The sequence below is a fragment of the Neodiprion virginianus genome, chromosome 6 (assembly GCF_021901495.1).
Source record: "Neodiprion virginianus isolate iyNeoVirg1 chromosome 6, iyNeoVirg1.1, whole genome shotgun sequence".
Classification (NCBI taxonomy): Eukaryota; Metazoa; Arthropoda; class Insecta; order Hymenoptera; family Diprionidae; genus Neodiprion; species Neodiprion virginianus.
The window spans coordinates 2,687,144-2,702,129 of record NC_060882.1 but is presented as its reverse complement, the minus strand read 5'-3'; the positions used below and the strand labels follow the sequence as shown (position 1 = coordinate 2,702,129).

General features: G+C 41.6%; 1 protein-coding gene across 1 annotated transcript; it reads right to left on the bottom strand.

The window, feature by feature from the left end:
• Positions 1 to 755: 755 nt before the first annotated feature.
• On the bottom strand, positions 756 to 4,604 carry LOC124307717 (uncharacterized). The gene is made up of 3 exons (XM_046769701.1): positions 3,105 to 4,604; positions 1,891 to 2,877; positions 756 to 1,584 (listed from the first exon to the last, which is right to left on the bottom strand). Exons 1-3 carry the CDS (start codon positions 3,331 to 3,333, stop codon positions 989 to 991), a joined length of 1,812 nt encoding a protein of 603 aa, XP_046625657.1. The 5' UTR covers positions 3,334 to 4,604; the 3' UTR covers positions 756 to 988.
• Positions 4,605 to 14,986: the final 10,382 nt, after the last annotated feature.

The following is a 14,986-nucleotide window of genomic DNA, read 5'->3' as shown; positions in this document are numbered from 1 at the left end:
TAATAATAACAATCATAGTAGCAATAATAATAGAATAAAAAGAGTGATAATAATAATAATAATAATAATAATAATATTAATGAAAGTTAGCGTACAATATAATAATATAGTATTTATAACTTATAATATAATATATATGTATAATAATATATGATGTAATTAGCGTGTTTAACATGAGGATTGTCGAGTTGGTATCATGTATTCGGTAGATCAGTCTTATGTTAAAGTACAACATATCCGTATTGTACAATGAGGTAGGTCGTTCTATTATATTATGTAGATATGTTTGAGCAATATTGCAGCTGTTTCCCAGGGCCAAGGTCTGTAGAGATAATAATCTATTCTTATTTATATAACAAATTAACAGCGGTATCTCAGTCATCAACGAAATTGTTCAATGTATAGTGTATATAATAAATTCACGTCCTATGGCTAGCATTTAATGCCAAGTAAGGATATTTTGAAAATGTGAAAATAATATACATCTTCCCCAATATACCATAACGTAACTCAATTCTACTATGCTCGTTTAAGAATTTATTCTTATCTTAAATTACTACTATATGTTAATCGATTGCAAATAAAAATGGATCACAACAATATAAAATAAGTGTAAATATGGTCGCTGGTCCAAAAATTTACAGAGCATGGCACGATAATGAGGGATTAATTTTTTCGTAATATTAATATCGGCTGAATACTCATACAAATTTTGGACAAGCATATTATATTTTCAGTCTCATGAAATTGCGACGCATAGTCAGTCTTATTGAAGCTACTACCAGGAATAATCACCACGTTTCATTGATTCTCTTTTTTTTTTCTCTTCGTAACGTTCACATTATATAGTACGGATCGGTGAATACGAATGCTTATAGCATTAGTTACATGCGTCGCATGACTATTGGTATGCAGCTAACGATTAATCCCTGAATTTATCTTTGTAACTAAATGAAACAAAAATTGACAACAACGACAACGTTAGTAATTAGTTACGATCAGAGTTATTTGGAGTATCCTGTTCTTCCTCCTTGACTATTAACGGTGGTACTATTACTCGAATCTCTGGCTTTCGGTTCACCGACAAATCTTCTACTTGATCTTCTGTAGTCGGCTGTTGCTGCTGCTGCTGTTGTTGGTGCTGTTGAGACATTGAGTGAACGGCTGGGCTCGGACTGCGAAGTGTCATTTCTATCATAGTTTCTCGTTCAACGGTGTCTCGACCCTCTATGAAACTTGGATCGAGCATCGACCCAGGATTATTCCCTATTCCTGCGCTACTGTTTTCATTTTCACTTTCTGACAATCCACCGCTGTAAATGGTTCCATTTGCATTACCACCTATACCATATGGAAAACAAGCCCCGCTTCCATTAGAGCCACGTTTGAAAGGTCTTGATGTGGTTATTCCCAATTTTTTGACTTTGTCGTACAGGGTGCGCGATGGTACACCATATTTTCGAGCCGCTTGCAGGGCACTCATTCCCGATCTGACCGCTTCTATCGCCGACATTATGTCGTTCCTTGTGTATTGTTTGTAACGTTTCCATTCAGGTTTTTGTGTCGGAACGTAATTGACTATTCCTAAAATGATTACACAAAACAAAATTACAATCTTGATAACAAAAAATATAAACACGTGATAAATATCTATCAACCTTCCGGCTATTTACTAGCTGTAACAGCAACTCTCAAGTGCATTCAGCACTCTTGCAAAATCGTTGAGTTATCTTCTGACATAATCTCTAGTACAGCTTACAATTATTTCAAAATCATCAATACCATTGTAAAATCCACCCCCTGAAGCTAATCGTGTTTGTACAATCATATTCGACAGATCCTAATCCCATTCCAACGCAGAAGCTCCATGATCATATTTCTCAATCTCACCTCGGTTTGTTTCTCCTGCAAAGGATTGTGGCGAAGGCTTTTCATCTTCATCCATTAGCGATATGTCTGTGTAAGGACTGTGAACAGCCTCGCTCTGTGAAAGATCGTTACTGTTGCGCCTGTCCATGTCGTTGGCCGAGCCGTTGCTATGGGTGCGAGAGTGGCTTTCGTGACTGTCTGGATGTAACAGGGGTACACCCCCTTGGGAGCTGTCCGCATGCCCTTGTCCAAGTACGGTTCTCAGGATCGGTGTATCACGGTTAATAAGCATATTTGACATTTTTTTTCGTTTTAGAGGTGACGAGTCTGACCCGTTGTCGTACGAGCCACCCAACATGGACGAATGCTGGGCATGGGGGGGTGGCGGATGGCCGGATGACGGATGTTGGGCCAGCGGCAGCCCTGACAATGCCCACATCGGCATAGACAGCCTTCCCTGTCCTCTATCTACGGGCGATTTGCCGTACTGACTGTAAGGGGTGCCGGTAGAGTGAGGTGGCGAGATCTGGCCACTACTGTGAGCCGCGCTGCTTGTAGTGCTAGTCGTTATTGCAGGAGGCGACGGGGCTGTGGTTTCACCTTCCTCCCTTCTACCCTGTGAGCCATTTTCTTCTACCAGTCCTTTAACCTTGAGTGCTTCGGCAACCTTCAGCAAGCCGCCGAGCTGTTCCTGAGCAACGTTTACTTCGCCACGATACATGTACTCCAGAATTGCTTTTATCTCGATATATTTAACATCTTTTAGCACGACTACAGGATGTTTACACGGTAGATCAATGAAGAGAGTTTGGAAGTACGAGGAGCACGCCGCCAAAACCATTCTGTGACATTTGACCGATGCACCGCCATCCACTGCTAACGTGACATCGGTGAAAGCCTCGTTTTGCAACAGCTCGTCGAACACTGTCAGTAAGTTTGATCTGTGATTGTTCCAGCGCAGGCAGTACTGTTGAGTTGCAGTCCCCATTACAGTATTTTTTTTTAATCCTAGACAAAGAAAAATAGACAAATGTTTATTTTGGACCGTTGATATTTTTGGCTATTTGAATAAACATGAATCGTAACTACAAAATTAGAATTTCATCTACAATAATTTTATATCTTCAGGAGTTGCACATTAATATTTTCCATGCGTGCATTTACACATACATGGTACATGGCATCTGTATACCCAAAGATATGTAATGAATGTAATATGAATATATCGAATTTACCCCAAGCAATATCAATGAAAATATATTCTAAATTAAAGCGAAAAAACGTATCGCATGGAGCGACTTGAGCACGAATACAAAATTCGCGTGCAGTTATAATTCTCAGTTTATGACCTACGTGTATATACATATTATATATATATATATATAATATATATAATATATAATATATATAAACGTATAATATGTAACATATATATATATAAGAGTATAATATGTAACCGTCCATAGTACCGCAGTTTTACAATTTAACTTGTGACGTATAAGTTCAAGTCAAATGAAAATATCTACATATTTGTATTTCTACATGCGGCATATCGATTTCTACACGATATGAGAAGGCGAAAATATTTGCTCGACACCGACAAAACGAATTGTATAAAAGTATAATGCAGTGCATAATTCCAGTACCGCGCAAATTTAAATCAAAATTAAACATTTATTGTTAGTTAAATTGTCATATATATAGCTTTCAGTAACAGGCGTGACATATTTGGATTAGAAACGAATCCCGCAGTAACCGCATCGACCAAGAATATAAGAATCTGCGTCATTGTGCAGGCATTCTCTTAGCGTACGATTCAAAGTCCTGACATATACGTGACTCGAATAAACCATTTTTGTCGCGATTTCCCGGACCGTCGTTTATGTTCAATAACAGTATTTCTTGTTTCTGTTTATTAAACACATATGTCAATGTATAAGTACACATGTTAACCGTCAATTATCCGATTAGTCGTATGATAAGGTATAAGCTGATACAACGAAAACTGCATCAGTCGTTATACGTACTCTGAGCACACTGTGCGTGAAAAACACAACTGCATATTGTACAGGAATGATTAATTATACCGAGAGCAGACGATTTATTAACTGAAATTGATGTGCAGACCGATGATTATCACGAGTTTGTAAAATAAAAGGCCAATGTACATATATACTTTTCGCAGCTGTAGAGCATGCGCATGGCGACTCGTGCGCGCATATCCTGTATATACGCCATACTTGACACAAAACGCAAATTTTTATCCTTCGTTAATTAATTACTATCGTGTCCGATAATTCATCAATTTCATCGATTTAACACGATATTTGTCATTCGACATTAATCAAAGTTGAACGAAATTTCGACGAATACTTTGTTGCTAACGAATATTGTAATACCGCGTAAGTATACAATGCGCGCAAATTACCCGCGGATTACAAATTAATAGTATACGTGACTTTCTTGAGGACGAAGCGAATGTAAAAAAAAAAAACAATACTAGAAAAGGCAATGTAACGTGTAAATTTAAGTAATGAAACATTTTTCGTTGACTAATGTCTACCGAAGCAGCGCAATAATAGATTAAAAATTAATTACGGCTCGAGTGATTAGCCGTGAATATTGTACGCCAAATATTATAAGAACTACACGATATCCGTTGTATGTTAAAAGTACACAGACGAGAAGTAAAAAATTTAACACTATCACAAAGTGCGTGAATGTTATTTGAAAAAGTCACTTACTTGTTGTGATAAGTGCGGAATGTATGCAGTTTTTCAAATATAGCTGTATTTACGACATGCACACTATAAAGTATACGCATATATATATACGTATAAATGAATATGTATATGCATACGTATAATAAGTATATATATATATAGATACGAAGGCGCGCGCGCGCTCGTGTGTTTGTAATCGTGTGTGTATATGTATATAAAAAAAAAAAAAAAAAAGATAACAATTAATATAACCGATATTAACAATAACCGGATATCACTTGTAAATTCGCGATGGATGCATGTTTGTTTAATTTCGAGTGTTTTGTCGATGAGCGCGAACGGAACGATCACTTAAATGCCACATTTAGAGACTGAAGCCTGCGTTGCGTTCAGGATGCGATAGAGGAAGGCACGGCTCTCGCTCGACGCACTCATGCGCACTTTTTTCACGCACGCACTCTCGGCTGCACGGCACGCACTGTCTCTATAAAACACCCGCACGAATTCTGAAAAGAGGTTGGACGAAAACGGAACCCTCTCTCTAGCCGGTGCCCTATGCCTAGGCTATCGTGCCTATGGTGTTTGGCCCGAGAGCTCGCTAGAGTGGCGCGGAGCGGAGCGGAATGAACCAAACCAAAGTGGAATGAGTGAGGACGGACGTCGTGGTCGTGGTCGTGGTCGTGATCGTGGTCGTGGTCGCGGTCGTCGTCCCCGTCCCCGTCGTCCACGTCCTCTTCATCCTCGTCCTCCTCCTCCGCCTCCTCCTCCTCCTCCTCCTCCTCCTCCTCCTCCTCCGCCTCCTCCTCCTCCTCCTCCTCCTCCTCCTCCTCCTCCTCCTCCTCCTCCTCCTCCTCCTCCTCCTCCTCCTCCTCCTCCTCCTCCTCTTCGTCGTTACTGCAGTTGTATCGTCGCGCGTACGTCGCGCGTACGTCGTCCTTCGTCCTTCGTCCTTGGTCCTTGGTCCTTCGTCCTGCCAGAAGTTCCTCCTCCAGCTCCTGCAGACCGTACTGCCCCAAGTCGGCGGGTATACTCTCGTAATATAGGGGTGGCCCGCGCGGTCTGCCGTCGCTCGCACGCCCGCAGACGTAGACGTAGACGTAGCCGTAGACGTGGAGAATCCAGCCATACATGCAGCGGCAGTCTCGTCTATCGGCGGACCCTCGAGCTCCCCCTCACGCATTAGAGCCAAGGTGCAGCCTCACTACTACCATCAACGCCGCTTTCCTGCCGGTGCCCCATCCCGTCGTAACAAGGGTGATGCCCTCCCGGGCTGTCGGGCGGGCGGCAGGAAGGGGGGGGGAGGGTTGCAACTTGCGAGTCAACTCGATAAACTTTCGTATACGAACGGAGGAGACAGACAGAGAGAGAGAGAGAGAGAGAGAGACGGAGTATAGGCTAGATGTGGATAGGTCGTCACCACGCCCAGGTTCATATTATAAGCTTCGCGCGGTTGTCGCGGTACCGGATTCTTCGATTTTCGAACTTTATAGGCGTTAGTTGCGTCTGGGAAGAAAGGATTGAAGAGATGGAAGAAAAACAAAAAAAACACAACACGAAGATTCAAACTTTTAAATGTTTCCCGCCAATTTTCTTGCCCAATAGCTACATTCTTAACACAAAATTTACACACCCGGGTGTGAAATAAAATTGTAATTTACAGACTTGTATTCACTGCTGGGTAAGATACTTCTATCGATTAATTTAAATTGAAAAATGGATTATACTTTCAAAAATATAATTTAAACGGGTAAATGTGAACGGTTGCTTTGAGAACGTTTAAAATGTTGCATGCAAAACGCCATTTACATTTTGAATGTCTATTTTCAATTAAACGAATTTCAAATATTACCCAGCAACGGTTGTATTCCCTGCATTTGTTCGCGGTTAACTGCATTCGCTAAGAATATAATACTATTTTTATTCGCCGAATTTATATCGGTCAGATATTACAAACGTGCGCCAAAAGCATACGTCGTGTTCGATCGTGCTGGTTGAATCGAACATCACCGGTATATTTATTATACGAAGATGGAAAATACATGCATAAGCGCTAATATGAAATCCAAATATCAATTACGCAATATTTGCACTTGTCGTTTAAGCCCTGGTTACACTTTTTGCCTTCTATTATGACACTAACAATGTGTCAGCAGGTAGCTCGTAATCGATTTAGGGCGAAAGCGGTCAATGGCCTTGCAATGCGGTAAATAGATGTATAGTATATATATATATAGTATATACTATGTATATATGTATATATATATAGGTATAGGAGGTATACGTGCAAGAATACCCAACAGCCAGGCACCCTCGGTGCCTTAGAAATAGGGCTTACCGTGTTTATTCCATCAGGGGCTTCTTCTTCTCGGGTCTTATACCTACAACCGATCTTGTAAGATTATTTCGGATATCTATCGCGTTGCTGCAATTTATTATCGAGATTCAAATGCATAAACATACCTCCGTCAAAAGTAAAACAATTATTCAAATAAATATAAGGTACTGAAACGAATGTCGCACCGATAGAAAATTCGACCGTCATTCCGTATTTTAGGATATAACTATACAAGTGAGGACAAATAATTATTGTTTGGCCGTTGCTGTTCAAGCGTTGAAATATGATGAAATATAAATTCGTACCAAGTACAAACATAAACTATATACGTTACGAAGCCCGTATTATATACTTTTCTACCATGGGTATGCACTATAAACAGTATCGCGGATGATGGCCGCGTGTGCTTGTGAACACGCATGAGAACGACATCGACGTTCATCGAAATGATACGCATAATCGAGACGCATACGATGCTATCGCGATGAGCAAACATCAGTTTCCCTGCTCTACTTCGTCTCTTTGTGATACATGTATATATATATATATATACACCTAACTATAGATAGTGCAGAACACCGCGACACTCGTGCACACTGTTGATATACCAGACACGGAGTATCTGACATACAGGTATACACTGTATAGTGTATAATAAGTAAAATACGTGTTCGTGGAACATCAATTTTCAATTTTCAGTTGCTGTAGGCACCTTTCGAGCTACCGACGCACGATGAAACACGATTGTGTTTGCGCACGCATATTTCTAGCCTCGTTCTCTGTCTATCCTTATAGTCGTAATCACGATTATATATATATATATCTCTCTCTCTCTTTCTGGGTGTAATTCAAACTTTCCCTAAAACTTGCTCTGCCATTCTGAACGGTTAAATTCGTTTTCCGCGTGCATTTGCTTGTCATTCTCACACGCTGGTAAAATTTCATAGATATCTTTCGGTAAATACGTATGTGAATGTCATGTGTAAGAGATATTTTGTTCGGTCGAATACTAATCGGCACAGTACATGTCCGCAGGCGGTAGATAAGATCAAGCCGAGTTCGAACGCGGGTTCCGTCTAAGCAAATTTCCTTCGAAGAAAAATGCGGTCTATGTCAATCATGTTGCGCACGTAGTACAACTACATAAATATAAGGATATAATTATTAAGCACAACGTACGTTATTCGCATCGGTAATTATATCGCGTCGTTTAAACAGAAATTGCGAACGCCCAAAAAAAAAAAAAAAAAACACGACAGTTGCGCGTAATTCTTACCGTAACGATCGATGCAACCACGATTCACCATCGTTTGATCCATTCCCACATTGCACTTATAATAATAATTCACGCTCACATAATCGCATCAATGTACATACAATACGGGCGTCTCGTATGTATATATAATAAGGGCCACTGTAGCGTTGATCTCGCTTATGCGACTAAAGCGAGTGTCTGCCACGCAGTGTCTTTGATCCCTTGACATTACTGCCCTACGGCATATCTTTATACGATGATACAGTATGTGAACCCACTCTCCGTAACGCAAGGCAGCCTTTCAATTGTCCTCCGCATGTATAAAAATGAAAGTATATAAGTATACATTGTAGTGTTGATCTCGCGTAATTTGTTGCACCGGAAATGCAGGCTAGAGATAGTGGTTTGCATTCTAACCGCGCTGATAATTCAAATGGACGGTAGACAAAGATAGATAAAGAGAGACAGAGATATATGGAAAGAGAGAGATGGAGAGAGAGCGAGAGAGAGAGAAATTGTCGGCAAAAATTTCGCAACACTTTCCGTTAGATACGTTCGTAAGGCGAGTGTTGCATTTCCTGGCAGAAAGTTGACGGTTCTATTATTATAATTAGCGGGTTGTGAAACATCGTTCAAATTTCGACTACTCGAACGTTACATGTGCGGGCTACAGGCTGCATTAGTGATTGCAGCTTGCGGCTCTGTTGAGTCGCCCACCATTCCGAATGATTCCGCGTATATTTCTCGATAAACGAGGTGGTCAATTAGGCGAACGTGATTCCTGTTCACATCCTCGTACTTAAACTCAAGGCAAAATGGCATGTACGACAAAAGTTTTAATTACGCCATCTAAATGGGCCGCGAATGAGAATATACCTATGAGCAAGAAAAAAATAACCAAGAAACTCGTACATCATACGGACGTATAATGCGCATCGTTGCCTGTACGAAATACGTTCGTACAATTGTCAATTCAATCGTGTAACATAACATACATATACGTATATGGTTAACCGCCTATATGTAATATACGAATAGAATTATATTATACGAGTAAAAATCAACCAGCTAGATGACTATTGAATTTTGTATTCCGGACGTGGGGAATGAAACAACAGCTGTTCTTGCCATGAATTTTCTAATTCGCCTCGCTGCTTCTGCAATATTACATAACGGTGTTTTAGGCGTGTGAAGGTTGTTGGGTAAGCGCATATGCCGGCAGACCAAGCAAACGAAACACCTCGTCGCACCGCCGTACCGTAAAAAACACACACACATAGGTTGCATAATATAGGTGCAGTTTTCGAGAGGGTGTGCGTCTGTCTGGTTCGTTCGCTTAACAAAGAAACGACAGGTATTCCGTTATCTGGACCGAGAAAAGGAGCCCAAATTCTATAGAAAGATTTCGCATCTATTATGTCCGTCGAGCCTTTTTTTTTTTTTTTTTTTCATCCAACCCTCGATGAATTTAGCAGAGAACCGAACTATAATATTAGATGTATGTATATACGTATATACATCTACGCTACTGCAGCGGTACAATGCCCGCAGCACAATTTATCACACCGTTTTTAATGGACACAACTGCCCAAATGTTAAAAACCATAATAAAGATACAAGATTCCACTAAAAAGTTTCGCCGACGTGGAGGTCAGGTTACGAAACGTCATTCAACACATCGGCTCCGTATTATTTATATTTCGGTTCTGACTTCCGATATATGCGAATTAATACTTTTCATTCGCAGCTTCGGAGAGGGGGGGGGGGGGAGCCGTTGAATTTTTTTCAACAACCATAAGAGACGGACTTGAAAGACATATGTGTACAACTATAAACAAGTCCCGTAAAAAAATTCACGATACATAACACGACACATATACGTCATAATACGCGCGTATAAATGTAGAATCTTGTACGAACTACCAAAATTTTTCCGTAGCGAGTCAAACCGCTATAACGTATATACGTATAAAATCTATGTGCATGTATTTTTTCTCATTCTTTTTTTTCATTCAGGCAAGATAGTTGTAATCAAAGAATTTGGTGTGTCGACTTCAAGCAGTTACGTATGCAGGAGTGCATATATGTATATACACATATATAGCTATACACAGCACGGCTGGCAGACATCGCTGGCATATAGGAACGAATGGATCATGGCTAGGCGAAGCAAACGAACGAGCAAGCAGCCATGCAGCTAGTGAGCCAGCCAGCCAGCCAAAGCAGCAGAAGCAGCAGCGTCGGCCGGTTGCAATAAAAAATAAGCGACAAATCCCCCCCCCCCCCCTCCTCCCCCCTTCCCCACCTCCAGACTGACTCGCCGGCCCTAGTCGCCCTCTTACCTCCCTATGGCGCGGGCGGAAGGGAGGGAGGGAGGGTGGGAGGTTTATCTGCATTAGACTCGTGTTAGAAGGCCGGCAACCGCAAACCGGTCCTGATCATGTGGAATGTTAGCCCTAGCACTGTTGCCACATGTATGCGCATGATTTTCTGAAACTGCATCACCCGGTCTACGTAGATTTTCTCCACGTCAACGAAATACAGAAATATGTATATACATACATACAGTATATATGTATATAATCGAGTACGTGTCGTGTAATGTATACTCGCCATTTCTATAACGCGATCACCCGGTGAAACTCCACACGTGTGTACCAGTTATATTCATTCAGCGGTGATCGCAAGAAGATACGGGGCTTATAGTCACTTGGCAACTTTGAGAAGCTGCATGCAATTTTCCAACCAGCCCCCAACCATTTACAACTTATCCGCTACTCGCTACTGGGTGTAATTGACCGCCGTACGCACCGCCGTAACCATACCGGTTTCTATTCGCAACGGTTCCCGGTTCAACGACTTTTGCAAAGTAGAAAAACTCTAGCACGTATTTCGAGTTCCATTGATCGAGATTTAAAGAAAATGAAAAACACGTACTCGTTTCGTTATACATCACTTTTCGTTAAGCCTCGCAGTGTATGATTTCATTCTCTCACCGTTAAAACGGAGGCTGGGACATTTAAACGGACAGTCATTCACATTTCGTGAGGCGACGACGCCATTCAAAATAGCACATTTTTCTACTATCGATACTTATTGACAGAATATTTCCTCTATTTTTCGTCGGAGATACTTGTTCGATATACATGCCATATATATATATATATATATATAAAATAATAATAATAATAGTAAAACGAAAGAATATACGCAACTCCTCGAAACACGTATATATATATATATTTACATATATATATATTCTTTCGTTTTACTATTATTATTATTTTTTTTTTTGTTCAGCGTGCGACTCAACCCCATGCAGTTTCTTTTTCCTATCACGATGTCAACTTCCGAGTGTACCGACTTGACCGCAAAGAATCACACTTTATCATCTATCAAAGACGCGAACGAAAATGGAAATATTGACATTGCGGATGAAACTTTCTTACTGTTTTAATTATTTTCATCGGCCGACGTACTCACCGCGGTACACGGATGCAGACGTTGCACGGTCCGCAGGTCTGCGTGTCGTGGCCGTGGGTCGATACGGATAAATTAAATGTAGGAGAATTATTGGCGAGGCTTAGCGATCAGGCGAGTATTGTAGTATATTTAACGGTAAGAAGAAATTGTACATCGCGAGACCAGTTGGTATAAATACAGAAAGAGCGCGGTAACAGGTGCTGCACAGGAAACACGCCGGCATTGTTGGTCTCAAGGCCACGCAGCTATAAAACCCTTCTATCGCATAAGAGCGTAAAAAAAGAGTGAGAAAAGAGGGAGGGTGACCTTGGCAAGTAGGGTTGTCCATAACTAGCCTAGCTATAGCCCTGCACCGCAGCGTACAATCGTCTAGCTCCGATAGACGCCCGCCATACCTAACAGACGAAATGCGCTTGCCCTGGGCACAGCTACTCCTCACCTCCTCCTCCTACTTTGCCACCTTGGCCTCCTCCCTCTCCCTCTCCACCGATACCATGTTCCTCCCGTCTAGCCAGTCTAGGGCTCGCGCTCCGTGCTGGTCCTAGATCAAGTTAGCAGCAGCAGCTAGTCCGCGCCCTATACTCGCATGCCATGCGTATACTGACATACATAGTACCACACATCCAGGGTCGTCCAGCGAATAAATGTACAGGGCCGAGAAACGCGATTGCGTCGAAAGTCATTTAAAAGTGTGCGTGTCATTTTTCTCCTAGGTATATGTGTGTACATATATATTTATATATATACACATATGAGAAACACGTATAGAGTAACTTTTATGTGTGTAGGTACGATGCATGTGTACCTAAAGGTACGCACGTACACTCGTAGGCGTCATGTTGGCGTGCCCGATTTCAAACTGACCCCAAAAAACACCGTCGACGCGACGAAGTACCTACATTATACGCTTCGTGCGCATAATCATCGTCACTGTTCGAGACTTTTTAGCAAAATTTGTGTAGAGTACGTTTATTATTACGTTACACCATGCAACGGAGTACGACACCGTCTGTTTATGTGCACAACATCTATTCACGGTTTTCTTGTCTAGTTGCTGCTCCGCGTGTATATCAGTAGTGTGTACATGTACAATTAGGTAGCTGGATGCACGTAAATGCACGCGTCGCGATTATACGTATAAGCGCAAAGTGCGCGCGTGCACATGTCGCGATGTACTCGGCGAAGAAGGGCCTGAATTTCGTAATAACGCGCGATTAATTATTCGTCAGTATTATGCACACATTGCGCAGGTGTATGCGTACAACGCATGGCACATTTTGTGGCTAACTTTGCCTATCGCGTGCGCCCGTGTAATGTATGTATGGATGTGCGAGGTCGACGCCATTTTATATTCACAGTGGAGAACCACATCGCCTTTGATAGGCGTTCTTGCACGCGCGAGGGCCCGGCAGTTGCTTATCGCGCGAATTTTAGGTCAGAATATTATAACGTAATCGATATATTGCACGGTTGCGCAAAGCCCTTCGATCAATGACAGCCGTATAATTCTCATTCCGAGACTTTGAGGTAGCGTTAAAATCAACCAAATATACGAAGGACCGAGACTACGATGTAATAAACCTCTGTCTGTATTGAAATTCGATGATTTATCCGAAAACTTTACATACATAAACTGCAACGGCGAGCCTTTGGTTCATCATAATGCTAGTTTAAAGAATTTTAAATTTATAGTATACGTGCAACTGCGTGCAGTGTAGCCCTTGGATATCGTCTCGAACAAAAATCTATGTACATATTATAAGAGAAATTCATGATTTAAGTTGTGCAGTTTTCATTAAAAAACTGCAATAGATTTCCGCATATCTATGTTTTAGATCTTTAATTTACAACGACGCTCATAAATCATACTAATAGCTGTTCAAGTATACAGTCTAATATCGGCTATAAATATGCGTACGCGGAATATAATAAACCATTCGTACTTGAAAGCTAATTATGTCCGACCGGCGAAAAATTAAAGCCAAAGCGATATCGTGGCTCATATATGGCTGGCTATTGAAAAATTGTACGCCCCTGCAAGCGTATAAACATAAGCACACGTAAAATTTATACAGCGCATCGGTTGTGCAGTCGCGCCAGTCGCGCTAGACGTATCCAAAAACTTCTACAATCGCCCGCGAACCTTAACGAACAAGAATAAGCCACCGCGCGCGGCGCATACATGCGTGCATCGTGCGGCCACGAGATTTTCCCTCCTTATTTTTCTCCCTCCCTCTCTGTCTCTCTCTCTCTTTCTGCGGCGACGTATCTACTGCACTATTTGGCGCTCGCTCGCACAGCAGCAGCAGCAACGGCAACAGCAGCAGCAACAGCAGCAACGGCGGCAACAGCAGCGACGACGACAGCAGCGGGCTCGTTTAACTTCGCCCATCTAACCGCCCTTTACTCGGTGCAGGACTGACTGTTCCCACACTATAGCTGACTGCCCGCTGGTACATTATGATGGGTCTTATTGCGGCGAAACCCTCCACCATCCACAGCTCTACCTGCATAACAGGTTATTCCGTATGTGTGTACTTGTCTGTGTTTTTAAAGGATTTATAAAAAGGATTAGACGCTCGAACCCGGCAGTATTTTTATTTGCAAGTCCGCAACCCTGTCACGGTAATTCGCATTCGTCCTCCACCTAACCCTTCACAGCCCGTGAGATTTTTACAACACTTATTTGTTGCATGTCTATTCGCGCCAAATATTATAGTCACTAAAACCGACCCTTGTCAACTACTACTGGAAACGTCAAACTGTGCATTTATATCTCGTTTCAGATATTACTTTACTGCCTCGAACTTACAAAGAGCGGAAATTGCAAGCGGCTTAAGGATTTTTTATCTTTACAGGCCTCGTGAGGAAAATATATATATATTTTTTTATGTTGCCGGTGGATTCTCTAATTGTTCTTTTATCTCTAATTGGCCGTAGAGATATATATCGTAGTCAAGGTTTGCGACCGTTTTAATCTTGGATAGCTAAATTTCCTCATGGAAGTTGACCGTTTTCTCAACGTTTATACCACGACAAAAATTCCGTACATTCGTTAATTTGAGAGAAAACTTGTGTGCCCGCCAAAATACCCGATTCGTTGCATCGACGATCAGTTATGGAACAGGGCGTTAAATTTTCGGAAAGAAATATTTCAGGTAGTACATATCGTATGTCATTCCACGAACACTGCTTTAGCATCTATATATTATATGGTGTACACCTATAGGTTTACATGCAGGCATATACAAGGGGTACGGGACTTCGGAACATCCGTAGGGAGTGGCTACGCCCTATAATAAATGAACATTTTAAAAGTGC

Coding starts and splice junctions, on each gene's coding strand:
- LOC124307717 (XM_046769701.1), bottom strand. CDS start 3,333: ATGGACGGTTACATATTATACTCTTATATATATATATGTTACATATTA. Junction 2,878..3,104: donor TTTCATTGATATTGCTTGGG/GTAAATTCGATA, acceptor TTCTTTGTCTAG/GATTAAAAAAAAATACTGTA. Junction 1,585..1,890: donor TGCAGGAGAAACAAACCGAG/GTGAGATTGAGA, acceptor TAATCATTTTAG/GAATAGTCAATTACGTTCCG.